Raw genomic sequence first — 25,181 nt, forward strand, 5'->3', positions numbered from 1 at the left:
ACGTCATATGGTATGGAATACCCCGTTGGCCAGTTTGGGTCAGCTGTCCTGGCTATGCTCCCTCCCAGCTTCTTGTGCACTTGGCAGAGCATGGGAAGCTGAAAAGTCCTTGACTCTGTGTAAGCACTACTTAGCAACAACTAAAACATCAGTGTGTTATCAACATTCTTCTCATACTAAATCCAAAACACAGCACTACACCAGCTACTAGGAAGAAAATTAACTCTACCCCAGCCGAAACCAGGACAGTATCCACCCCTTATTCTATACCATTTACATCATGACCAGGTCTCACATTTTCCAATACATTCCAATTAATCACAACCACTTTTCCTGTCTTTTGATATATACACACACAGATATCACTCCCTTAGTCTATGGGCCATCCCTCTAAAATGTCCATTGAGTTCGTTTAGTCCATGACTTTGGGCTCCATCTGTCATAACAGTCTTTCAGGGCAGGAGAGATGGTGTGTGGTGTTGGGCTGTTGCATCCTGAAGCCAGTTCTGGTTCCATCACTGCTGCGCTCGTCCGGTTCTATAATCGTTGCACTTTGCTCACTTTCATCAGAGTTCCTTCTTCATTAATCTGGGTGATTCTTACTGCAATACCGTTGATACGGCATATAGCAACCATAGAAGTGATGATATACAGTATTATATAGAAATTAATATAATACAATTCAGTTCATAGGCTATTTTCACTCAAAATCAAATCCCCTTGAGGTACACACCGGACTTCCCCATCCTTTGGCATTACCCACCAAGTGCACCCAGGTCCTTGAGCAAAAGCAATCCCACGGATGGGTTTTCCCTTGCCAGAGGCAGGAGTAACCCAGACTGTCTTCCCCAGCATATTTCTCATATGCACGACAAGGACTTTATCTCCCTCTACAGTACGTAAGAGTTTTGATTGGGCAGGGCCAGCTCGATTGAAAGATCCCCTGGTGTTGACTAACCAGGTGGCCTTTGCTAAATGTGTGTCCCAATGCTTGAATGTCCCACCACCCATTGCCCTCAGTGTTGTCTTTAGCAGTCCGTTGTATCGTTCGATTTTCCCGGAGGCTGGTGCATGGTAGGGGATGTGATAGACCCACTCAGTGCCGTGCTCTTTGGCCCAGGTGTCTATGAGGGTGTTTCGGAAATGAGTCCCGTTGTCTGACTCAATTCTTTCTGGGGTGCCATGTCGCCATAGGACTTGCTTTTCAAGGCCCAGGATGGTGTTCCTGGCGGTGGCATGGGGCACAGGGTATGTTTCCAGCCATCCGGTGGTTGCTTCCACCATGGTGAGCACATGGCGCTTGCCATGGCGGGTTTGTGGGAGTGTGATATAATCAATCTGCCAGGCCTCCCCATATTTATATTTCAACCATCGTCCCCCATACCAACGAGGCTTTACTCGCTTGGCTTGCTTGATTGCAACGAACGGTTCACATTCATGGATAACCTGTGCAATAGCATCCATGGTCAAGTCCACCCCTCGATCACGAGCCCATCTATATGTTGCATCTCTTCCTTGATGGCCTGAGGCGTCATGGGCTCACCAAGCTATAAATAATTCACCCTTATGTTGCCAGTCCAGATCCACCTGAGCCACTTCAATCTTAGTAGCCTGGTCCACCTGCTGGTTGTTTTGATGTTCCTCAGTGGCCCGACTCTTGGGTACGTGAGCATCTACGTGATGTACTTTTACAGCCAGGTTCTCTACCCGGGCAGCAATATCTTGCCACAATGCGGCAGCCCAGATGGGTTTACCTCTGCGCTGCCAGTTGTTCTGCTTCCACTGCTGCAACCACCCCCACAGGGCATTTGCCACCATCCATGAGTCAGTATAGAGATAAAGCACTGGCCATTTTTCTCGTTCAGCAATGTCCAAGGCCAGCTGGATGGCTTTCACCTCTGCAAACTGGCTCGACTCACCTTCTCCTTCAGCAGTTTCTGCAACTTGGCGTATAGGACTCCATACAGCAGCTTTCCACCTCCGATGCTTTCCCACAAGGCGACAGGACCCATCAGTGAACAGGGCATATTGCTTCTCGTTTTCTGGTAGTTTATTATACAGTGGGGCCTCTTCAGCACGTGTCACCTCCTCCTCTGGGGATATTCCAAAATCTTTGCCTTCTGGCCAGTTCGTGATCACTTCCAAGATTCCTGGGCGACTGGGGTTTCCTATTCGGGCCCGTTGTGTGATCAGTGCGACCCACTTACTCCACGTAGCATCGGTTGCATGATGTGTAGAGGGGACCCTCCCTTTGAACACCCAGCCCAGCACCGGCAGTCGGGGTGCCAGGAGGAGCTGTGCTTCAGTACCAACCACTTCCGAAGCAGCTCGAACCCCTTCATATGCTGCCAATATCTCCTTCTCAGTTGGAGTGTAGCGGGCCTCGGATCCTCTGTATCCCCGACTCCAGAACCCTACGGGTCGACCTCGAGTCTCCCCTGGGGCTTTCTGCCAGAGGCTCCAGGTAGGGCCGTTCTCCCCGGCTGCGGTGTAGAGCACATTCTTCACATCTTGTCCTGCCCGGACTGGCCCAAGGGCTACTGCATGAACTATCTCCCGTTTAATTTGTTCAAAGGCTTGTTGTTGCTCAGGGCCCCATCTGAAGTTGTTCTTCTTCTGGGTCACGTGATAGAGGGGGCTTACAATCAGGCTGTAATCTGGAATATGCATTCTCCAAAAGCCCACAACGCCTAAGAAAGCTTGTGTTTCCTTTTTGCGAGTTGGTGGGGACATGGCTGTTATTTTGTTGATCACATCCATTGGGATCTGACGACGTCCATCTTGCCATTTTATTCCTAAAAACTGGATGTCCTGTGCAGGTCCCTTGACCTTACTTTGTTTTATGGCAAAACCGGCCTTCAGAAGGATTTGGACTATTCTCTCCCCTTTCTCAAAAACTTCTTCTGCTGTGTTGCCCCACACAATGATGTCATCAATGTATTGCAGGTGTTCGGGAGCCTCACCCTGTTCCAGTGCGGTGTGGATCAGTCCATGGCAAATGGTAGGGCTGTGTTTCCACCCCTGGGGCAGTCGGTTCCAGGTGTACTGGACGCCCCTCCAAGTGAAAGCAAACTGTGGCCTGCACTCTGCCGCCAAAGGGATTGAGAAGAACGCATTAGCGATGTCACTTGTGGCGTACCACTTGGCTGCCTTTGACTCCAGTTCGTATTGGGGTTCTAGCATGTCCGGCACGGCAGCACTCAGTGGCTGCGTGACTTCGTTCAGGCCACGATAGTCTACTGTTAGTCTCCACTCTCCATTGGACTTTCGCACTGGCCATATGGGACTGTTAAAGGGTGAGCAGGTCTTGTAGCCAAATACCACACAGCCGCTCGCTCACTCCCCCCAACACCCAGTGGGACGGGGAGAGAATCGGAAGGGTAAGAGTGAGAAAAACTCGTGGGTTGAGATAAAGACAGTTTAATAGAACAGAAAAGTGAAAATAATAATAATAATACTGATAATGATAGCATATACAAAATGAGTGATGCACAATGCAATTGCTCACCACCCGCGCTGACTGATAACCAAGTAGCGATTGCTACTTCCTGGATCATGCCTACCATTCATATACTGAGCATGACGTCACATGGTATGGAATACTCGTTGGCCAGCTGGGCCAGCTGTCCCGGCTATGCTCCCTCCCAACGCTTGTTTTGTTTTGTGTTTTTTTTTTTTTTTTTTTTTAAGCTGAATGTCTTTGACTAGCAGGGTACTTAGCAACAACTGAAAACATCAGTGTGTTATCAACATTCTCCTCATACTAAATCCAAAACACAGCACTAGGAAGAAATTTAACTCTATCCCAGCCGAAACCAGGACAGGAGGGAAGGAAGGAAGGAAGGAAGGAGGGAGGAAAGATGAAAAGGAAGGAAGGAACAAACAAATGAGGGAAGTAAGGAGGGAAGGAAGGAAGGAAGAGGAGAAGGAAGGGAGTGAGGAAAAAAAGAAGTCCTTTCCTGAGATAATAATCTGATAACATAATTCTTTGTTTCTAGGATGGGCTATAGTAATGTCTTATTTTAAGGAGTGTCATTTTTGAGCTGTAATAATACCTTGGTGAGTAAATGGTCATTAAAAATCTTATAACTCTGTGCCTAAGATTAGGGCTAGTATTAATCTCCAAGCATTCAGTGTTAAACTTAATTATGGGCTAGTTCATGCTGCAGGATTGTCAGTGTAACTACATCATTTTTAGTTATGAAAATCTTTTTTTTAGTTTCACAGGATAGCAAGAAGAGTAGCTTCAGGCCTAGGATTAGGGCCTAAATTCTGGTTTGCCTCTAGCTTTCCCCTCCCTCCCCTAAAGGACAGAAAATAATATAGGGTTAATTATTTATTTTTTTAAAAATAATAAACATAGAACCAATAACATGTTTTCTAAACTGTTAAGGAATAATCAAGTCACATTTTCGTGTTTTCCCACAATTAGTAGTTAAAAATTTCCTGTGTTTTTAAAAAAAAAATATAATTTATCGATTACATAATTTCAGACAGTATAGGGGGTGAGAAGGAAATAAGTAGGATAAAAAAATGACGGGAAAATCACAGAGTGGAACACCACAGTGAGAGGCATTGTATGCGTTTCCATCAACGCCAGACCCACGTGGGGCCGGCTGGTGCACCCTCAGAGCCATAGGTAGGCCTGCGAAGCAGCAGTGGCGTCTTGCCAGGGCCACGGCCGCAATACAGGTAATTCCAGCTGTGCAATGTCAGGGTGGCTGTATGGCAGCTGCTGCCGCAGGGACCAGCATTAGGTTGACACATTTCAAGTCACCCAGACAAGCAGAGGGGACCTTCGCAAGGAGGCATGAGTGGTGGCCCAGGCCTCTCCGGAGTGGGAGGCAGGCCTGTGTGAGGTGGGTCTGTGTTGAAGCAGTGGCCACGGCTGTGAGGGGTGGGGTGACAGGGAGGCAGGAGCATAGGCCCCAGCAGAAAATGGTTGATCAAGGCTCTGTCCACTGGCAAAGCCACTTTGCGGGGCTATGCAGGTTGAGCCTGCCTCACTCCCCCCACTTCTGCTACCACAGAGGGGTGGCATCGGGCTGATGGGTAGTAACTGGTGTGAGGCTCTGCAGCAGCTGGCAGATCCTGAAGCAGTGCCCACCTTGAGAGCATGCGGCAGGAGGAGGAGCAAAGAGCAGTGATGACTCCTCCATGTGTCATCTTCTCCCTCTCCTGGGTTTCCCTCTTGTGGGCTGAAGGAAGACTCTAGGAGGAAAATAGAGCTGTTCCCCAGCAGTGAGTAACATGGCAGTGCCACGCTGCCAGTGGGTGCCCCTCTGAACCGCTGCTGTTGGCCTTGGGTGGGGGGCACAGCCTTCCCGTGGCAGGCCTACCCAGCAGCCAGGAGCACCCTGGGCAGAAGCTCACCCTGTGGAGAGGAGCCTTCCTGGATGGGTCCTCAAGCAGCTCTGCAGCCAGAGTGGAAGAAGGCCAGCAGAAAGGCAGTGGCCAGGCAGGACAGATAGCTCCCACACCAGGAACATGAGCATAGACAGGGCTCCTGGCAGGTGCAGCTTGCTGTACTGGTTTTGGCTGGGATAGAGTTAATTTTCTTCACAGTAGCTGGTATGGGGCCATGTTTTGGATTTGTGCTGGAAACAGTGTTGATAACACAGGGATGTTTTTGTTACTGCTGAGCAGTGCTTACACACAGTCAAGGCCTTTTCTGCTTCTCACCCCACCCCACCAGCGAGTAGGCTGGGGGTGCACAAGAAGTTGGGAGGGGACACAGCCGGGACAGCTGACCCCAGCTGACCAAAGGGATATTCCATACCATATGACACACTTTTCCTCTGCTCCAGCATAGGTCCTCTCCACAAGCTATAGCCCTTCAGGGACAATCTACTCCAGCATAAGTTCTCTACTGGCTGCAGCTCCTTCAAGAAACATCCAAATACTCCAGCAGGGGATTCCCCACAGGCTGCAGTATGAATATCTGCTCTGATGTAGTCTCTTCCATATAACCAGTACTACTGCTCCACCTTCGAGTCTACTCCACCACCTCCCCCTTGGCTGCCAGAAGAAGAGCCCAAACCAACCTACCCATTGGCTAGAGCCAGCGTCTGTATAATCCCTCCGCGCACACCGATTTGCTGCCTCCTGGCTGCTCTCGCCTACCCCCGCTCAGGCGGAGCTTCAGTGGCCAGAGCTGAGCTGCGGGTTGTGTTCTTATTGGCGTGCTGTAGCCGGTTGTTAGTTCCTGCAGGTCTCTTCCTCCTTCACCATTCTCTTAGCTGCTGAGGCAGTTACGTGATTAGAAGCATTCTTCTGGTGAGGCTAGCGTAGCTCTCCTTGGGCCTTGTTTTCTCTTTTAAAGAGTGTGGCTGGGGAACTGCAGGTGTTGGTTGGGGTCGTGCCATTACTCAGCACAACCGATTTCTCCGTCGGTCTGGTGTTCAAGTGGCAGCTGTTGGGGAAAGTGCGGGGCCGTGCGCGCGCTGCCTGCTGCCCAGCGAGGGAGACGGAGGTGGCCGCGCGCTATCGAACGAGTGTCAGGTGTAGGTACGGATTCTTCTAATCTACCGCTCTTGTGGTGTGCGCGCGCCGGTAAGCCCCCTTCCCCCCCCCTTTCCCCCCCAGCCATCTGCTGGAGGTGGTTGTTCAGAGCGAGGCTCTTTCAGCGGGGCCTTATCACGGTGGAGGTTGTGGGAGTGGTAACGCCACCGGTCGTGGTTCGTGGATCCGCTTTCAAGTTGTGGAGGCGAGTTGGCTTCTTGGCAGTTCTGACTGTTTATTTCTTTCCTCACCTTTTTATGTGCCCCCTCCCCGCACCATTCTCCATCACATGGCAGGTGAGGGGAGGTACCCACCCCCGATAACTGTTGAGCAGGTTCGGGAGGAAAGGCCGGGGTAGGCGCTGAGCCTCGGTGAGGGAGGCGGCGGTTCAGCTCTCTGACCCTGGAGCGTGCGGGCAGGGTAGGTGGGTTGCGGTGATCTCTGCCGATGTCCTGCCTGCGAACCCTCGGGGGCTTGTGCCCTGCACCCTGTGGGGGGGGAGTAGCTCGCCGCTTCTCGCACCACGGAAAGGGATGAGGGGCTCTCTGCGCCCAGGGAGTCGGGGTGTCGTCCGCCGAGGTGCCTTTAGAGGGCCTGGGGTGCTGTGTGCAGTCTGTCCTGGGGCTTCCGTTTCCGTGGTCTGGCTGGGGACGTCTTTGTTTAGGAAACTGGCACGCTGACTTAAATGCTTGTTAAATTCTGTCTTTTATCAGATTTAAATAGTGGTTCTGTGTGAGTGTCGTTGACTTCCATGAGGTCCTTATTAAATACAGACACTTGAAGAGCTCCTTTCAGTTTGTCCAGCCTGGCTTAATTTATTTCTTCAATTTTGGCTATTGATGGTGGGAGTGATGTGTGCCTTAAAATTGCATTAGAATGCATAGTTTAAAAGTATTTGGCCAAAAGGTGACTATAGAAGCATGACTGCAGAAGCTAAAATAGAACTGCTTGAACATAGACTAGTTTTAAAAGCATAGCTTTTCATTATTGATACACTGACTGGTGCAGTGAAGCACCAGGCTGATGCTGGTGAAATACAATAAAGGGTTTAAGTGTCAATGTGCAGATTGTTTTAGCAGGGCAGTTCTGTAGTGCAGTGTTTTTCCTGGAACATACAAAACATTATGTAATCTAACATAATCCCACACTTGTCTATCTGGGATCTTATGAGGGTTTTTCTTTGGTTTTGGGGAGTTTGGGGTTTTTTTTTTTGGGGGGGGGGGGGGGTTGGGGGTTTTGGTGGTTGGTGGTGTGTGGTTTGGTTGTTTGTTTTTTTTTTTGTGAGAAGGAATGGCTAGATTTTTTGCAATCTATTTTCTGTGTTCCCCTTCTACTTTCAAGTGTGCCATTAGGTCTGTTTTGAAATATACGAAGTAACCAGCAAGAGAGTTGGTGGTACAACTAAGAATGTTTCTGTATTACTGTAAAAACAAATTAGGTTTTCTAATATTGTTAGAATTTGTGAGACTAGTAAAACTGTGTGTGTGTGTGTATATATATATATAAAATATATAAAAATATAGGTTTTTTAAAAAAATCTGATGATTCCAAAATGAAATTTTGGTCACATTAGGCTACTCAGTCTTTGTGGGTTGTTTTGCTCTGAGACGTACTTGAAAAGTTAGAGTTACTTCACGGTATTTCTGGGTACGGTGTTTTTGTTATTTAATAGACTTCATCTGTGTTCTTTTCCAGATCTACTGTGTGTTCTTTTTAAATTCTTAGTTGGATCCTTTTATATAATATTTGGTCGGACACTTTCTTAATTTTTGTTTTCTCTACACATTTTGTTTCTTTAACTGTTAAACTAGTTGGAAAATGTTCATACCTTTCTGTTCTATGATGATATAATGCAGATGTTGAAATGAGTACTAGTGTTTCAGTAGTGAACTCAAGCCTTCATTGAATTGTGCTTAATGAAAGGGTGAGGGGAAACTGTTACAGTTTCTTACTTCAGTGGTATATAATGAAAAATGATTATTCAAAAAAAAAAAACCTCAACAATGTGAATATCTTGCCTGTTGCACAGTTAGAGCAACACCAAAGATTTACAAATTGGCAGCTGTATTTACAAGTTTAACTTTGTTCCAGGTAAGTGTTTGCAAGGGTTAGGCTTTTGAGGCTAAGCTAACTAATATGGAGTGAAGTACTTGGTGACATAAATAATGGGAGCCACTCTTGTTATGGCTTGCAGAGGAAAGAGGACAGGAATGACTTCTTATATGAAAGAACTAAATTTGTGTTATCATAGGAATCCCAAGATAAATATTTGAGGTGTTTTAATTAAAAGGTTAATTGCTAAAGAGTGGACTAAAACTACTGCCTGTAGGCACTTTTAATTTTGTCATTCTGTATGTTACTTTTTTTATTCATATGAGAGTTAGACATAAGTTTGATAAAGTGATTGCTTTCCTTTTAAAAGCTTATCCTGCTGTACTGGTTTTGGCTGGAATAGAGTTTATTTTCTTCCTAGTAGCTAGTATGGGGCTATGTTTTGGATTTGTGCTGAAAACAGTGTTGATAACACAGGGATGTTTTAGCTGTTGCTGAACAGCACTTGCACAATGTCAAGGCCTTTTCTGCTTCTCGGACTGCCTGACCAGCGAGTAGGCTGGGGGTGCACAGGAAGTTGGGAGGGGACACAGCCAGGACAGCTGACCCCAACTGACCAAAGGGATATTCCATATCATATGACATCATGCTCAGCAATAAATGCTCCAGGGAAGAAGGAGGAAGGGGGAGGACACTTGGAGTTATGGCATTTGTCTTCCTGAGTAACTGTTATGCTTGATGGAGCCCTGCTTTCCTGAAGATGTCTAAACACCTGCCTGCTGATGGGAAGGAGCGAATGAATTCCTTATTTTGCTTTGCCTATGCACGCAGCTTTTGCTTTCCCTATTAAGCTGTATTTATCTCAACCCACGAGTTTTCTCACTTTTACCCTTCCGATTCTATCTCCCATTCCACCGTGGGGGAAATGAGTGGCTGTGTGGTGCTTAGCTGCTGGCTGGGGTTAAACCACAGCACTCACAAAGGCTGGGTAATGCCACTTGGGTTTATTTTGTTTCTTTGCCTGTCTTGGTACAATAGTAAGTTTTATGCATTTAAGTTTCTTAAATGGAATTTTATTTATTTCTATATATATATGTAAAATATATGCATGCAAAGTTTTGTATCATTTTCAAAGGTTATATACACTTCTTAGTATACTTTTTTATTTTTGCTGTTAGTAACTTTACCAACTTCCAGAATTGTATTTGCAGAACAGAACTGGCTTCTTGATTAGTACTGAATTAACAAACAGAAGTAGTGAAATAGGCATGTTTTTGCGATGTGTTGATCTCTATATCTGAAGATGTTACTGTAATGAGGGCAGAGATTTGCATCGTAAATGCTGAAAAGGTTTTAGATTATTATGGGAGTCTCTCTAACATACCTGTGTGGCCCTTCTCCATTGGTTTGTTTTTTCATCTTTGTATCTTAATAATTCTTGGGTAGGTGAATCATTGGGAAATCATGTTTTCCTAATGTTAAGAAATACCTTGTTTGTTTTAACATTGTTTAATCCCTTCATTGAAGAATCTGACCTGTATACCTTATACCTTACAATAAGGTCTGTTTTAATTGAAGCTAAATTATGATATCTTGTGGAGAACTACTAGGTTGAAATGATGATTCAGTTGAACATTTAAACACTGATATAATAATTACTCTATACACCTTGGGGACTCTCACATCCTAGTTTCATTCCAGATCTGGAGGTTAAGAACCCATTCATGTGACTACAAACCAGTTCCAGTATAATGAAAACATTGTTTGCATTTACTTGAAGGTATCCTTCTGAGGGAGTTAAGTAGGTATTTTGTCAGATTTGTTCAGTTAGTGATGTTAGGGATCTACTGTTTGTTTACTTGCTTTAGGTCAATCAAGTGAAGAAAATAGGAAATATTTACTTTAAAGAAAGGAGCTGTTGCTAGCTGTGATTTAGATGGAGAACACCTCTGGGATCAGAATCTTTAGATTCAATAGAGATAGTTTCTATTGGATTAAATGAATGTTACATTAAATCTGCATTACAGTCTAGTATAGGAGAGAAATAATATTTTAGCTATATTTATCAGCATAGGAAGTTATTTGCCATATGTGGCAAAACCCCATTTTTAGCACATTTAAGCTGTCTTGGGGCACTGTACCCACCGCAGCTGATTTTAGTCAATAGCTAGTGTTGCTTGAAATGTTCACTGCAGTACTGCCCTGTATATGAATTCCATAGGCCAGATTCCAGTCTTCTGAAACTATTATGACAAATATTTAAATTTTTTTTCGTGAAATCATATTTGCAGTGTTGTTGGGTTGTTGATAGTTATAGTGAAAACTGTTTTATTTGCTTCTCAATCCACTTGTCAGAAAGAACTGAGAAATTCTGTAGCTATTGTTCTATTACTGGCATGGAAGGCAGCCTGCTGTTCCTGGGCATAACAGGCTATTTGTACCTCACTTCTTGAGGTGTAGCTTTTCTTGTGCATAAGACAGTCTAAGCCTTTTGCAAATCCCTGGTCCTCTTCAATAGACCTCTTCCACTGCAAATTAAGGTCAAGTTTAATGTTAGATAATCTCACCTGACAGGGAAAAGATAAGCCATTATAAATTTGAGTGACTACTTATGTGGAGGCTATTGTTTCTTTAGCTAGCAGAAATATAGTCATTTTTACTTGGGATCTGTCATTCAAGAGATAATTTACTCTTTTATGGGAGGTGACTAGTACCCTTTTTCTGCCATCTCCTCTAAATTGGTAGTGTTGGCTACCCATATCTAAGAATCTGTGGTTTCCCTCTATTTTGAAGAAAGCTAGAGACCTTGGATGAAAGCACTTGGCTGTAGCAGTCTCGGCAAAAATACTCTGTGAACTACGAAGAGCAGTAGTATTCTAAAAATCCTCATGTTTATCGGGCTGTCTTGTGTTGCTTGTGTTTACTGCTCTACAAGTATACTTTATTAATGTGACATTTTATGCAGTATATGTCCATACCCTACCATAGGAAAGAGACTACTCATACATACAAAATAAGGTTAACTGTTCTGTGATTTGTATTCAACAGTTCCTGCAGCGGTGCCCAATGGAGCTTTTCAAAAAAATTGGAAGTGCATGCAGGCATGAAAATCGTGCTTCTATACAAGTTAGAGGATTGACTTTGAGATCAGTTCTCAATATTGCCAAGTGTTATAGTGTATTGGGTTTATGTGGCAAAGTTTTGATAGTGGGGAGGCTGCAGGGGTGGCCCCTGTGAGAAGAGGTAAGGGGCTGCCCCAGGCTGGACAGAGCCAGTTCCAGACACCTCCAAAACAGACCCACTGCTGGCCAAAGCTGATCAGCAAAGCTGTTGGTGCCTCTGTGATAATGTATTTAAGAAAGGGTTAAAAAAAACAAACAAACAAACAAAACCCCCCAAAAAACCCACGCTGTGCAGCAGTTGTGAGAGAGAAGAGTGAGGGGAGAAAAATCTGCAGATACCAAGATCAGTGAAGGAGACGGAGGAGGTGCTCCAGGTTAACCCACCACATATAGTTAGAAGTAAGATTTCTGTTGTTGTTGGATTACATGGGTATTTCTAAAACAGCATGGGACTATGGACATTAGAAGTTAGCTTGTTTTGTTCCTGACTCTAAACTTGAATCTAGCGTTGAAGGTGGTGCATGAAACTATAAGAGTGTTTCTATTTGCATGACCTGGTAAGAACTGAACTTGAGACCTGTGGATAGAGTTGGGATGGAAAAGCTGTTTAAGTTGACACACAACATCATGAAAGTAGTGTAAATGCTTATTTTAGCTGCACTGGTGTGGTCAGCATGGCTCTTAGCAGATTTCATCACCCCCCCTCTCTGAGAGGGGAAAAAAAATATTGTTGACAAAGAATATCCCCCTGTACCCACCTCTCTTGTAAATTAAGAGGATAAAGTACCTGTTTGTCAAGGCAGCTGTATCTTTACCTAGCTTGCTTCAGGTGTATGTGCAGTTATTGTTTTGTTTTTTCTTCCCTACTCTATTAACCAATAGTTTGAATAAGTAGTGTGGCTTATATTGATTTGCAGAATATCTGCGTTAGAGCATTTGGGTTTGAGATGTTTTTGTTAAAGCATAGTATAAAAATAGTCTTATCATTAAAATGGATAATATCAACTTAATCCCAATTCCTACTTGCAAGACAGGAAACCTTGGTTAATTTCTAGAGGGCTTGAAAACAGTGATGTCAGCCAGTGTGGGAAGAGTTTGTCTGGATTTCAGTGCACTGAAGGTCTATAGTACTCTGTAGGCTAGTAAAGCATCTCATTTTGCTTCTTAAGTCTTTACCTTCATGCACCTTTCCTACTGCTGATAGTGCTTGCAGGGGCCCATAACTTATACTTGCCATACTTTCTCTATAGTTGGGAAACATTGTAGTGATTTTTTTTGCTGCAGAGCTCTTCATAGCTTTTGCAGGGCAATAAGGCAATAACATATGCACCCAGGTGGCCAAGAAGGCCAATGGCATCCTGGCCTGTATCAGAAATAGTGTGACCAGCAGGAGTAGGGAGGTGATCGTGCCCCTGTACTCGGCACTAGTGAGGCCGCACCTCGAATCCTGTGTTCAGTTCTGGGCCCCTCACGACAAGAAGGACATGGAGGTGCTGGAGCGTGTCCAGAGAAGGGCAACGAAGCTGGTGAAGGGCCTGGAGCACAAGTCTTATGAGGAGCGGCTGAGGGAACTGGGGTTGTTTAGCCTGGAGAAGAGGAGGCTGAGGGGAGACCTTATCACGCTCTACAACTACCTGAAAGGAGGTTGTAGCGAGGTGGGTGTTGGTCTCTTCTCCCAAGTAACTAGCGATAGGACGAGAGGAAATGGCCTCAAGTTGCGCCAGGGGAGGTTTAGATTGGACATTAGGAGAAATTTCTTTACTGAAAGAGTGGTCAGGCCTTGGAACAGGCTGCCCAGGGAAGTGGTGGAGTCACCATCCCTGGAGGTATTTAAAAGACGTGTAGATGAGGTGCTTAGGGCCATGGTGTAGTGGGCATGGTGGTGTTGGGTTGATGGTTGGACTGGATGATCTTAGAGGTCTTCTCTAACCTTAATGATTTTATGATTCTAATTGTTCTTTGACATGTATATTTGTCAAGGAGGTGAACACTTCTGTTATTGCCTTAAGGGGAGGGACTTTATTTCCTCAAAAGAAACTCCAAAACTCATGCTTGTTATTGTTCTGGGTAAAAATATTTTTGTTTTGGTTTGTGGCATGGTTTGGGTTTTTTAGCTTTAACATCTGGCAGGGCTGTAGTTAATGCTGTTTTTTATAGCATGCTCATTTTAAAGCAGTTTATAAAATAAACTATTATATAGAAATTTGCTTATATATTTAAGTATGTTTTGTTAAATGTTTCTATGGAAATTGCTTATTTACTAGAGAGATGAAGTTTGTATTTTTCATGAGGCTTTTTTAATATGGGATTGTAACTAGAAACTGATACCATTCTCTTTTCCTATTTCAGACTAGAAGATGAATAATCTTTCCTTTAGTGAACTGTGTTGCCTGTTCTGTTGTCCACCGTGCCCAGGGAAAATTGCTTCCAAACTGGCATTCTTACCTCCTGATCCTACGTACACACTGATTTGCGATGAGAGTGGTAGTTGCTGGACTCTACATCTCTCAGAACGAGCAGACTGGCAGTATTCTTCTAGAGAAAAAGATGCCATTGAGTGTTTCATGACTAGAACAAGTAAAGGTAACAGGATTGCCTGTATGTTTGTGCGTTGCTCGCTTAATGCCAAGTATACTTTGCTCTTCTCACATGGAAATGCTGTTGACCTAGGTCAGATGAGCAGCTTTTATATAGGACTGGGTTCACGGATTAATTGCAACATATTCTCATATGATTATTCTGGATATGGTGCGAGTTCTGGGAAGCCAACAGAGAAGAATCTGTATGCTGACATTGATGCTGCTTGGGTGGCTCTTAGAACAAGGTAAGACATCTGTGGCCGTTTTTATTTTTGTGGTAGGTTGACCTTGGCCAGCAGCTAAGCACCCACCAGTGTGAGCTACTTGCTCAATCTCCTCCCCCAGCAGGATGGGGGAGAGAATTAGAAGAGCAGAAGTGAGGGAAAGACTCATGGGTCAAGATAAAAGTTTAATAAGTGAAGGGAGGGGGGGAGGAGGAAAGCAAGTGATGTAAAGGCAATCACCACCTCCCACAGGCAGACTGATGCCCAGCCAGTCTCCAAGCAACAGCTACATTGGAAAGACTAACCTCCAGTTTTATTGCTGTGTGTGATGCCATATGCCATGGACTATCCTTTTGGTCAGCTGTCCTGGTTTTGTCCCCTCTCAACCTTTTGCTCACCCCCCCAATCTATTCACTGGGGGGGGGGCAGCAGCAGCAGAGTGAGAAACTGAGAAGGCCTTGACATTGCACAAGCACTGTTCAGTTGTAGCTAAAACATTGGTGTGTTATCAGCACTGCTTTAGTCCCAAGTCTAAAACACAGCACCATACAAGCTGCTACGAAGAAAGCTAACTCTGTCTCAGCCAGACCCAGTACAATTTTCCAGCATGCTTTCCAAATGGTTGTACTTAATCTGTACTGGCAGTTTAAATAGAAATACTGTATTTTGGGATTAGATTAATGGATTCATCATATCAAAGCTGGTTGGTGGTGTTTTATACTGAAGGCATTGTCAATATTTAGCAGAATTATTATATAGTGCTGATGTATGAGAGAAATTGAAACATAGACTAATAAATTTCATTCCATTTCAGTCTTACTTGAATGATTAGAAGATAATCCTTACTTATCACCGTTTGGGATCTCCTCAGTTGGAAATCTCAGAAGAGAAGAAAAACCTATAATAATTGATTGCCCAGTAACTGAGCCACTGGTTTGATGTGGGTGAGAGAAAAATGCAAACCTGTTCTTCAGATGCATCTATTGCCTACTTTTTGTAGGGGAGGGGTAGTAGAAAGGGGACCCTGGCAAGACTGCCAAAATTTTGTTGTAGTGTTCTGGTCACCTTTGTTTCAGAATTCAGACTAGCAGCTACAGCCTCTGGTTTTAGAGAGATTAAATGGTAAGTTAAAAGGCCGTAGAGGCATTCTCCAAAAAATGTAAGAAGCCAAGCACCAAATAAATACAGCACTGAACACCCACTTATTAAATTTGAGAGCATTTTTTTCACCATGGCTTATTCAATTTAAAACCAAAGTTGTTCTTGTTCTACAAATGCCCAAACTACAAAAAGATTATTTTTGAAAATACTATGTGACCATAAGAATAGATGTTCACAAAATTACCATCATATTACATATTTAGCAATAGAAAAGCTGTGAAAAACTGAATTTTAATATTGTACAGCTTATTATGGTTGGATCATCACAACTTGAGTATGCTGTTTAATAATATATTATTGGGGATGTGACTTAGTGTAGGGGCATGTGTGCAAATCTTGGGGCCTGGTTGTCACAGTGAATTTTGAACTTGTTCCATGTAATTTTAACCATTTCTCTGTTACTTTGGAGGGGATTCTCCCTTTTCTGGGTTTTAAGTACACACATTGTCTTGAATTTTTATTACATTATAACAAGGGCTTGATGCTTCCTTTTTAAAGCAGCATATATTTTAATCATATATTAAACCTCATACAACCAGAGGGGGCAGGTGTTCAGCCTCAGATATTATTCTAAAACACTTGTTCTGTGTAGTTAGGCTAGCTTTGGCATTTCTCTTGATTATAGTAGAAAGTTGGGATATAACTAGATATCTGTTCTGTAAACAAAGAGCTACAACAGGTGCATTGGTGACTGTGGTCTGTAGTTGACAGGTTATCTGGAAGATGGCTACTTGATGAAAGACCCAGTAACATTGGCTGCAAACAGTGTTATGTTTTTGGTCAATGTGGAAAACAATGAATTGTTTATACATATCAGCAAAACAGAAGCAAAGTAGATGAAGCAGCTTAATTGCTTGTTTACATCAGTTTACAGGCTCTGTTATATGAACTAATTAGTAATTATCATATTCCCCCCCAATAATGTCTGATTGAAAACATTAAAGGAAATGTGATTGCAAGTTGAATTCTCCCCTCTGTATTTCAACAACCCATAGTATATCTTCCCCAATCAAATAAGATGACTCATCAGAATAATATCACATCTGAATACGCTCTTAATACATTCTATTGGAATATGCCCCCTTTCTGAAGAGCCTTGGGGGGGGGATGGACTCTAAATACATGCTCTGTATATTTGCTTTTCCCTTTCCAATTCGGGAATGATTTCACCTCAAGCACATCTATTGCCTGCATTTGTTTTTGTGTCAAAAACTTCTTTAGAAATGTGTAATAGGGTGTATAAAGCTTGGATTGTTCTGCCCAATTTGTGGATTTTGCAAACATGAACTTAATTTTTTTTTCATTAATTAAAAAGCAGTTGGTACTACTAGTTTCCCCTGTGCTACTTTCAGCAACTTTCCAACTGGTAGACCTGGTCTTGTCTTTGTATCTCATTATTGAATGTAGAGGGTACAAATCTAGCATATGACTTTAGATATACTGGCTCCTATAGTTTGGTTACCAGTCCATGGTATTCTCTTGAGCCCTGAAACACAGTGCTCAGCTGTGTTTAAATACTTGATTAATATGTGGACCAAAATACAGCCTTTGAGCATTTACTGCAATATTGATTCTTTTTTCTAGTGTAGCCTGTTTTGTCAGTATTATAATGATTACATAATCAACATTTACGATGTCAGTGTTCTGCAAAAACAAATCTGTGGATTGTTTGTTGGATGGACATACGTATAGCTGTAACTCCTTTGAAATTCATGTTAATGGGATGAGAGAAGAGAAGGGATCCTAGGCTTTCAAACCACGTCTCCTGGGTTATGCGATGGGACAAAGAAAGGAACAGAGAAATTATCAGTGTGGGAGGTTGATCACAGCCAATCACATCTCTCTACATTACCTCTTGTGAGAAATGAGATTATAGGACTCAGCATTAAAAGGTGTTTCTGGGGCAATTGAAATACTGATGTGGATTTCATTTTACAGTCAACACAGCTGCTTGTGGTGGAGATGTGTTACTGTTTTATGTGGTATTTTGGAAGGACAATCCTGATGGCCTTCTGTAAATTGGCACAACTTTCCAGTGGTGACTGGAGACCTGAGATGAAATAGCCTGTGAACTAATATTCAGGGGGATGGTGAGGTTAGTACAACAGTTTTCTAAAAAGTGGCTATAGTAACAGTATGTGAATATTGTCATTCACGTAGATGTATATAGAAAGCTAATCTGGTGGCCAAATGCTTCCTGAACGTACGGAGGCAAAACATTAATATCTCTTCTTTTCACAACCTTGAGTGCAAGGGGCACGTGAGTATAAATATACACACGCACACACACCCCCCATGCAATTCTTGCAAGTTAAATTGCAGCCCTTGTGCTGGAGACTGCTTCAATTTGTGAGGCAGCAGATCAGAAAAGGAAAAAAATCAGATGCAACTTCTGAGTTATCCCCATTTTTTACCTGCTTTGAGTATTTTAATAGGAAGCAGTATTTAGCTATGTGGATGCTGACTCTGTGTCATGGTTTAACCTGGCAGGCAGCCAAATACCATGCAGCTGCTCACTCGCTCCCCTCCCCCCCCCCAGTGGGGTGGGGAGAGAATGGGAAGGGTAAGAGTGAGAAAAACTGAAAAACTCGTGGGTTGAGATAAAGACAGTTTAATAGAACAGAAAAGGGAAAATAATAATAATAGTAATAATAATGATGATGATGATAGAATATACAAAAATGAGTGATGCACAATGCAATTGCTCACCACCCGCGCTGACTGATAACCAAGTAGCAATCGCTACTTCCTGGAACACGCCTACCATTCATATACTGAGCATGACGTCACATGGTATGGAATACCCCCTTGGCCAGCTGGGCTGGCTTTGCTCCCCCACCAGCGCCTGTTTTGTTTTGGGTTTTTTTTTGGTTTTTTTGTGTTGTGTGTTGTGTTTGTTTTTTTTTAAGCTGAATGTCCTTGACTAGCAGGGTACTTAACACACTGATGTTTTCAGTTGTTGCTATCAACATTCTTCTCAGACTAAATCCAAAACACAGCACTAGGAAGAAAGTTAACTCTATCCCAGCCGAAACCAGGACAGTATCCACCCCTTATTCTATACCATTTATGCCATGCCCACGTCTCACATTTTTCAATACATTCCAATTAATCACCACCACCTTTCTTGTCTTTTTATATACACACATATGATTCCCTTAGTTTATGGGCCATCCCTCTACAATGTCCATTGAGTTCATTTAGTCCATGACTTTGGGCTCCATCTGTCATAACAGTCTTTCAGGGCAGGAGAGATGGTGTGTGGTGTTGGGCTGTTGCATCCTGAAGCCGGTTCTGGTTCCATCACCGCTGCGCTCGTCCGGTTCTATTCTTGTTGCACTGTGCTCGGTTTCATTCGAGTTCCTTCTTCATTAATCTGGGTGATTTTTACTGCTATACCATTGATAGCAACCATAGAAATAATGATATACAATATCATATAACATTTAACATCATACAATTCAGTTCATTGGCTATTTTCACCCAAAATCAAATCCCCTTGAGGTACACATGGGACTTCCCCATCCTTTGGCATTACTCACCAAGTGTACCCAGGTCCTTGAGCAAAAGCAATCCCACGGATGGGTTTTCCCTTGCCAGAGGCAGGAGCAACCCAGACTGTCTTCCCCAGCATATTTCTTATGTGCACGACAGGGACTTTATCTCCCTCTACAGTACGTAAGAGTTTTGATTGGGCGGGGCCAGCTTGAGTGACAGATCCCCTAGTGTTCACTAACCAGGTGGCCTTTGCTAAATGTGTATCCCAATGCTTGAATGTCCCAGCACCCATTGCTCTCAGCGTAGTCTTTAGCAGTCCATTGTATCGTTTGATTTTCCCAGAGGCTGGTGCGTGGTAGGGGATGTGATAGACCCACTCAGTGCCGTGCTCTTTGGCCCAGGTGTCTATGAGGGTGTTTCGGAAATGAGTCCCGTTGTCTGACTCAATTCTTTCTGGGGTGCCATGTCACCATAGGGCTTGCTTTTCAAGGCCCAGGATGGTGTTCCGGGCGGTGGCATGGGTGTCCAAGGCCAGCTGGATGGCTTTCACCTCTGCAAACTGGCTCGACTCACCTTCTCCTTCAGCAGTTTCTGCAACTTGGCGTATAGGACTCCATATAGCAGCTTTCCACCTCCGATGCTTTCCCACAAGGCGACAGGACCCATCAGTGAACAGGGCATATTGCTTCTCGTTTTCTGGTAGTTTGTTATACAGTGGGGCCTCTTCAGCACGTGTCACCTCCTCCTCTGGGGATATTCCAAAATCTTTGCCTTCTGGCCAGTTCGTGATCACCTCCAAGATTCCTGGGCGACTGGGGTTTCCTATTCGGGCCCGTTGTGTGATCGGTGCGACCCACTTACTCCACGTAGCATCGGTTGCATGATGTGTAGAGGGGACCCTCCCTTTGAACATCCAGCCCAGCACCGGCAGTCGGGGTGCCAGGAGGAGCTGTGCTTCAGTACCAACCACTTCCGAAGCAGCTTGAATCCCTTCATATGCTGCCAATATCTCCTTCTCAGTTGGAGTGTAGCGGGCCTCGGATCCTCTGTATCCCCGACTCCAGAACCCTACGGGTCGACCTCGAGTCTCCCCTGGGGCTTTCTGCCAGAGGCTCCAGGTAGGGCCGTTCTCCCCGGCTGCGGTGTAGAGCACATTCTTCACATCTTGTCCTGCCCGGACTGGCCCAAGGGCTACTGCATGAACTATCTCCCGTTTAATTTGTTCAAAGGCTTGTTGTTGCTCAGGGCCCCATCTGAAGTTGTTCTTCTTCTGGGTCACGTGATAGAGGGGGCTTACAATCAGGCTGTAATTTGGGATATGCGTTCTCCAAAAGCCCACAACGCCTAAGAAAGCTTGTGTTTCCTTTTTGCGAGTTGGTGGGGACATGGCTGTTATTTGGTTGATCACATCCATTGGGATCTGACGACGTCCATCTTGCCATTTTATTCCTAAAAACTGGATCTCCTGTGCAGGTCCCTTGACCTTACTTCGTTTTATGGCAAAACCAGCCCTCAGAAGGATTTGGACTATTCTCTCCCCTTTCTCAAAAACTTCTTCTGCTGTGTTGCCCCACACAATGATGTCATCAATGTATTGCAGGTGTTCGGGAGCCTCACCCTGTTCCAGTGTGGTGTGGATCAGCCCATGGCAAATGGTAGGGCTGTGTTTCCACCCCTGGGGCAGTCGGTTCCAGGTGTACTGGACGCCCCTCCAAGTGAAAGCAAACTGTGGCCTGCACTCCGCCGCCAAAGGGATTGAGAAGAACGCCTTAGCGATGTCAATGGTGGCGTACCACTTGGCTGCCTTTGACTCCAGTTCGTATTGGAGTTCTAGCATGTCCGGCACGGCAGCACTCAGTGGCGGTGGTGTGACTTTGTTCAGGCCACGATAGTCCACTGTTAACCTCCACCCTCCGTCAGACTTTCGCACTGGCCATATGGGACTGTTAAAGGGTGAGCGAGTCTTGCTGATCACTCCTTGGCTCTCCAGTCGACGAATCAGCTTATGGATGGGAATCAGGGAGTCTCGGTTGGTGCGATATTGCCGCCGGTGCACTGATGTGGTAATGATTGGCACCTCTTGTTCCTCGATCCTCAACAACCCCACAACAGAAGGATCCTCCGAGAGACCGGGCAAGGTGGACAGCTGTTTAATTTCCTCCGTCTCCAGGGCAGCTATACCAAAAGCCCACCGGTACCCTTTTGGGTCCTGGAAATACCCTCTCCTGAGGTAGTCTATACCAAGGATGCACGGAGCCTCTGGGCCAGTCACAATGGGGTGCTTCTGCCACTCATTCCCGGTTAGGCTCCCTTCGGCCTCCAGTACAGTTAACTCTTGGGATCCCCCTGTCACTCCAGAAATACAAATGGGTTCTGCCCCTTCATAGCTTGATGGCATCAGGGTGCACTGTGCACCGGTGTCTACGAGAGCCTTATACTCCTATGGGTCTGATGTGCCAGACCATCGAATCCACACAGTCCAGTAAACCCGGTTGTCCCTTTCTTCCACCTGGCCGGAGGCAGGGCCCCTCTAGTCCTGGTCATCGTATTCGCTTCCCACTTCTTGTAAGCACGAATCAGAAGTCCCTTTGTTATGGTCAGAAGTGGAATCAGCCCTTCTACTCTGTCTGGGGAACTGCTCACTGGAGACTGGAGCAGCAGTTTTCCTGGGAGAACCCCCTTGTGTGATTGTTTTTCCTTGCAACTCACGTACCCGTGCCTCTAGGGCTGAGGTAGATTTTCCATCCCACTGCCTCATGTCCTCTCCGTGGTCACGCAGGTAAAACCACAGGGTGCCCTGGGTTGTGTACGCACGATATCTCCTCTCTTGAGCAGAGGGACGCTTGCTCCTAATGGCTGAGATACTGGCCCGTGCAGGTGGGGAGTAGGACATAGCCTCTTTGAGTTGCTGGACCTCCTGAGACAGTTTCTCCACAGCAGAGACACAGGCTCGTAGGGAGGAAGAGAGACTTTCTTCGTATTGCCAGAGTTGGCCAGCCAGTTCATCCACTGTTTGTTCCTCTCCATCTCTCCAGGTCATTATTGCCAATGTTTTTGCGTGTGATGCTGGTGCGCTCCATACCAACTTCCGCCACATGGGTCGGGTGCACTTGACTTCATCTGGATCTTTGGGTAATTGCTCATTGTTCAGGTCATCATAAATCACCTCCAGCATGGCTAATTCCTTCAGGTACTGGATACCTCTCTCCATGGTGGCCCACTTGCCTGGGCGATATATAACATCTTCCTTGAAGGGATACCTTTCCTTCACGCCTGACAGCAGTCGCCTCCAGAGGCTGAGGGCTTGTGCCCCTTGTCCAATCGCTTTGTCAATGCCCCCTTCCCTGGCAAGAGATCCCAGCTGCTTGGCTTCCTTCCCCTCTAATTCCAGGCTACCGGCCCCCTTATCCCAGCATCAGAGCAGCCAGGTGACAATGTGCTCGCCTGGACGACGGCTGAAATCTTTTCGCATATCTCACAGCTCATTTAGGGATAGGGGTGGTTTCCTTCTCGTTTACAGGTTCTGAGTTCTTCCTCTTCCTCCTCCCCTGATGGCTCTGGTTCATTTTCTTCCCTTACTGAACGAGCTGATTTTCTTGTGTATTTTCTTTATTGTATAGGGGTGACTGATACCAGCACGGGTTGGTTCTCTGTCATTGGGGGCGGAGTAGCCGCTGTGCCTGCCATGGGGGTTGGGGTAGTCGGGGGGTGGGGTAGCCACAGGGCCTGTTATTTTGTCATCAGATGCAGAGACCTTTTCTTCCCCTTGAGGATTCTGAATAGTGTTGAGCAGGGCTCGGTAGGCGTGGGTCAGGCCCCAGCACATTGTAGTGATTTGTGTCTCCCTAGAATGGCCAGGGTGACAGCATACTTTTTCCAAATATTCTACTAATTTTTCAGGGTTCTGCACTTGTTCAGGGGTGAAGTTCCAAAACACTGGGGGTGCCCATCGTCCTAGGCATTTGCCCATGCTATCCCACACACCCTGCCACTCATAACTATCCAGCCTTGGGGCAGATCTCTGGATGACATTCTTAAATTGCTTATTAACCCTGGACAAAACCACAACAATATTCCCAAGGAGTACCAATAGCTTTATCTTAACTACCCAGGGATGTTCAAGGTACTGGCAAGTTATTGTAACGAAGGAGACGACATCATAGAGGAAGGTAGTGAGGGTGCCATTCTCTATTTCCTCCATAAAAAACCTCTCAGAGGAAGAGGTATAATTACTAATGGTCTCCATGAGGTGGTACCCAAAATACAATAACGGCTTCAGTACAAATCCCAAACACCAAATAACCCCCAATGCCAGCGTTTTAGTAACATCTCCCAGGCAAAACATCATTAATCACTGCAGAGCACAGCAGGCTGCACAACCCAACACCAATCTTTAACAGGTACAGCAAAAACAAGAGCATGGTGCAGATCAGATAAATTAATATTGAGAGTAGACGAATCAATATTGTGACTGGCAACTGTTAACAGATATAATTTCCTTAATATGCTCTAGTTAATCTGTTGTTATCCCAACCCTCCATGCCCCACATTGGGCACCAAAAAGGACTGTCGTGGTTTAACCCCAGCCAGCGACTAAACCCCATGCAGCCACTCGCTCACCCCTCACCTCCGGTAGGATGGGGGAGAGAATCGGGAGGGCACAAGTAGGAAAACTCGCAGGTTGAGATAAAAACAGTTTAATAATGGAAATAAAACGAAGTAGAACAGTAGTAATAACAATGATAACAACAACAATAATAGAATATACAAAGCAGGCAATGCACAATGCAACTGCTCACCGACCGCGTGTCACGAATGGGGGGGTGAGCCCCCCCCCCTCGGTTTTTATGCTGATGTCACATGGTATAGAATACCCCATTGGCCAGCTGGGTCAACCACCCCGGCTATGCTCCCCCCACCAGCTTCCCCTGCACTTGGCAGAGCATGGGATGCCGAAAAAAGAAAAAGTCCCCAGTGCAAGCACCCAGCAACAACCAAAGCATCAATGGGCCATCAATGCTCCTCTCATACCAACCCAAAACACAGCACACCCCCCAAGCTACTGGGAAGAAAGTTAAATCTGTCCCAGCAGGAACCAGGACAGTTACCTAACATTACTTGAGTGGAGAGTAGTGTTTGCATTTGCATTGTTATGATCAATATGAGTTTTCAAAGATATCAACAGGTTTTGCAGCATATCTTTTGAGCTCTTGTCATCTGAACTTCAACTTAAACTGTCACTTTTCCTTTCTTCAGGATGTCTTGTAATTCTAAGGCCCTGTTTAAGTGACCAATACTGATGTCACTTTTTTTCCTCTTGTGTGATGGGTTGACCTTGGCTGGCTGCCAGGTGCTCACTAAGCTGTCCTATCACTCCCTCTCCATCAAAAGGACAGAGGGAGAAAATACAACAAAGCAGCTCATGGGTCGAGATAAGGACAGGGAGATCACTCGCCAGTTACTGTCACAGGCAAAACAGACTCAGGTTGGGGAAATTAATTTAATTTATTGCTAATTAAACAGAGTAGGGTCATGAGAAATAAGAACAAACCTAAAAACACACTCCCAAAACTTCTAACTCCTCCCCCGAAGCGGTGCAGGGGGATGGGGAATGGGGGTTGGGGTCAGTTCATAACACTTCAATATCTGCTGCTCATTCCTCCTCATACTCTTCCCCTGCTCCAGTGTGGGGGTCCCTCCCATGGGAGACAGTCCTTCATGAACTGCTCCAATGTGGGTCCTTCCCATGGGCTGCAGTTCTTCACGAACTGCTCCAGCATGGGTCCTTTCCACAGGGTGCAGTCCTTCAGGAACAGACTGCTCCAGTGTGGGTACCCCATGGGGGCGCAGTTCCTGCCAGAAAACCTGCTCCTGTGTGGGCTTCTCTCCACCACAGGTCCTGCCAGGAGCCCGTTCCAGCATGGGCTCTCCATGGGGTCACAGCTTCCTTCAGGGCACATCCACCTGCTCCGGTGTGGGGTCCTCCATAGGCTGCAGGGTGGATATCTGCTTCACTGTGGACCTCCATGGGCTGCAGGGGGACA

The 25,181-nt window shown here is 45.4% G+C and overlaps 1 protein-coding gene across 3 annotated transcripts in view; it reads left to right on the forward strand.

The window, feature by feature from the left end:
* Positions 1-6,229: 6,229 nt before the first annotated feature.
* The window catches only part of LOC142074788 (alpha/beta hydrolase domain-containing protein 17B-like), a 29,706-nt gene continuing 10,754 nt past the window's right edge, over positions 6,230-25,181 (forward strand). The window contains exons 1-3 of one of the 3 annotated variants that reach the window (XM_075135667.1): positions 6,648-6,921; positions 14,025-14,258; positions 14,346-14,499. In XM_075135667.1, coding sequence (XP_074991768.1) covers positions 14,033-14,258; positions 14,346-14,499 — 380 coding nt within the window. In that variant the 5' untranslated portion in view covers positions 6,648-6,921; positions 14,025-14,032. Of the gene's footprint in view, positions 6,277-6,647; positions 6,922-14,024; positions 14,500-25,181 lie in introns of those variants that run through there. The other 2 variants (XM_075135666.1, XM_075135665.1) reach the window with 2 other exon arrangements.

This window comes from Calonectris borealis, chromosome W, assembly GCF_964195595.1.
Source record: "Calonectris borealis chromosome W, bCalBor7.hap1.2, whole genome shotgun sequence".
NCBI classification, from domain to species: Eukaryota; Metazoa; Chordata; class Aves; order Procellariiformes; family Procellariidae; genus Calonectris; species Calonectris borealis.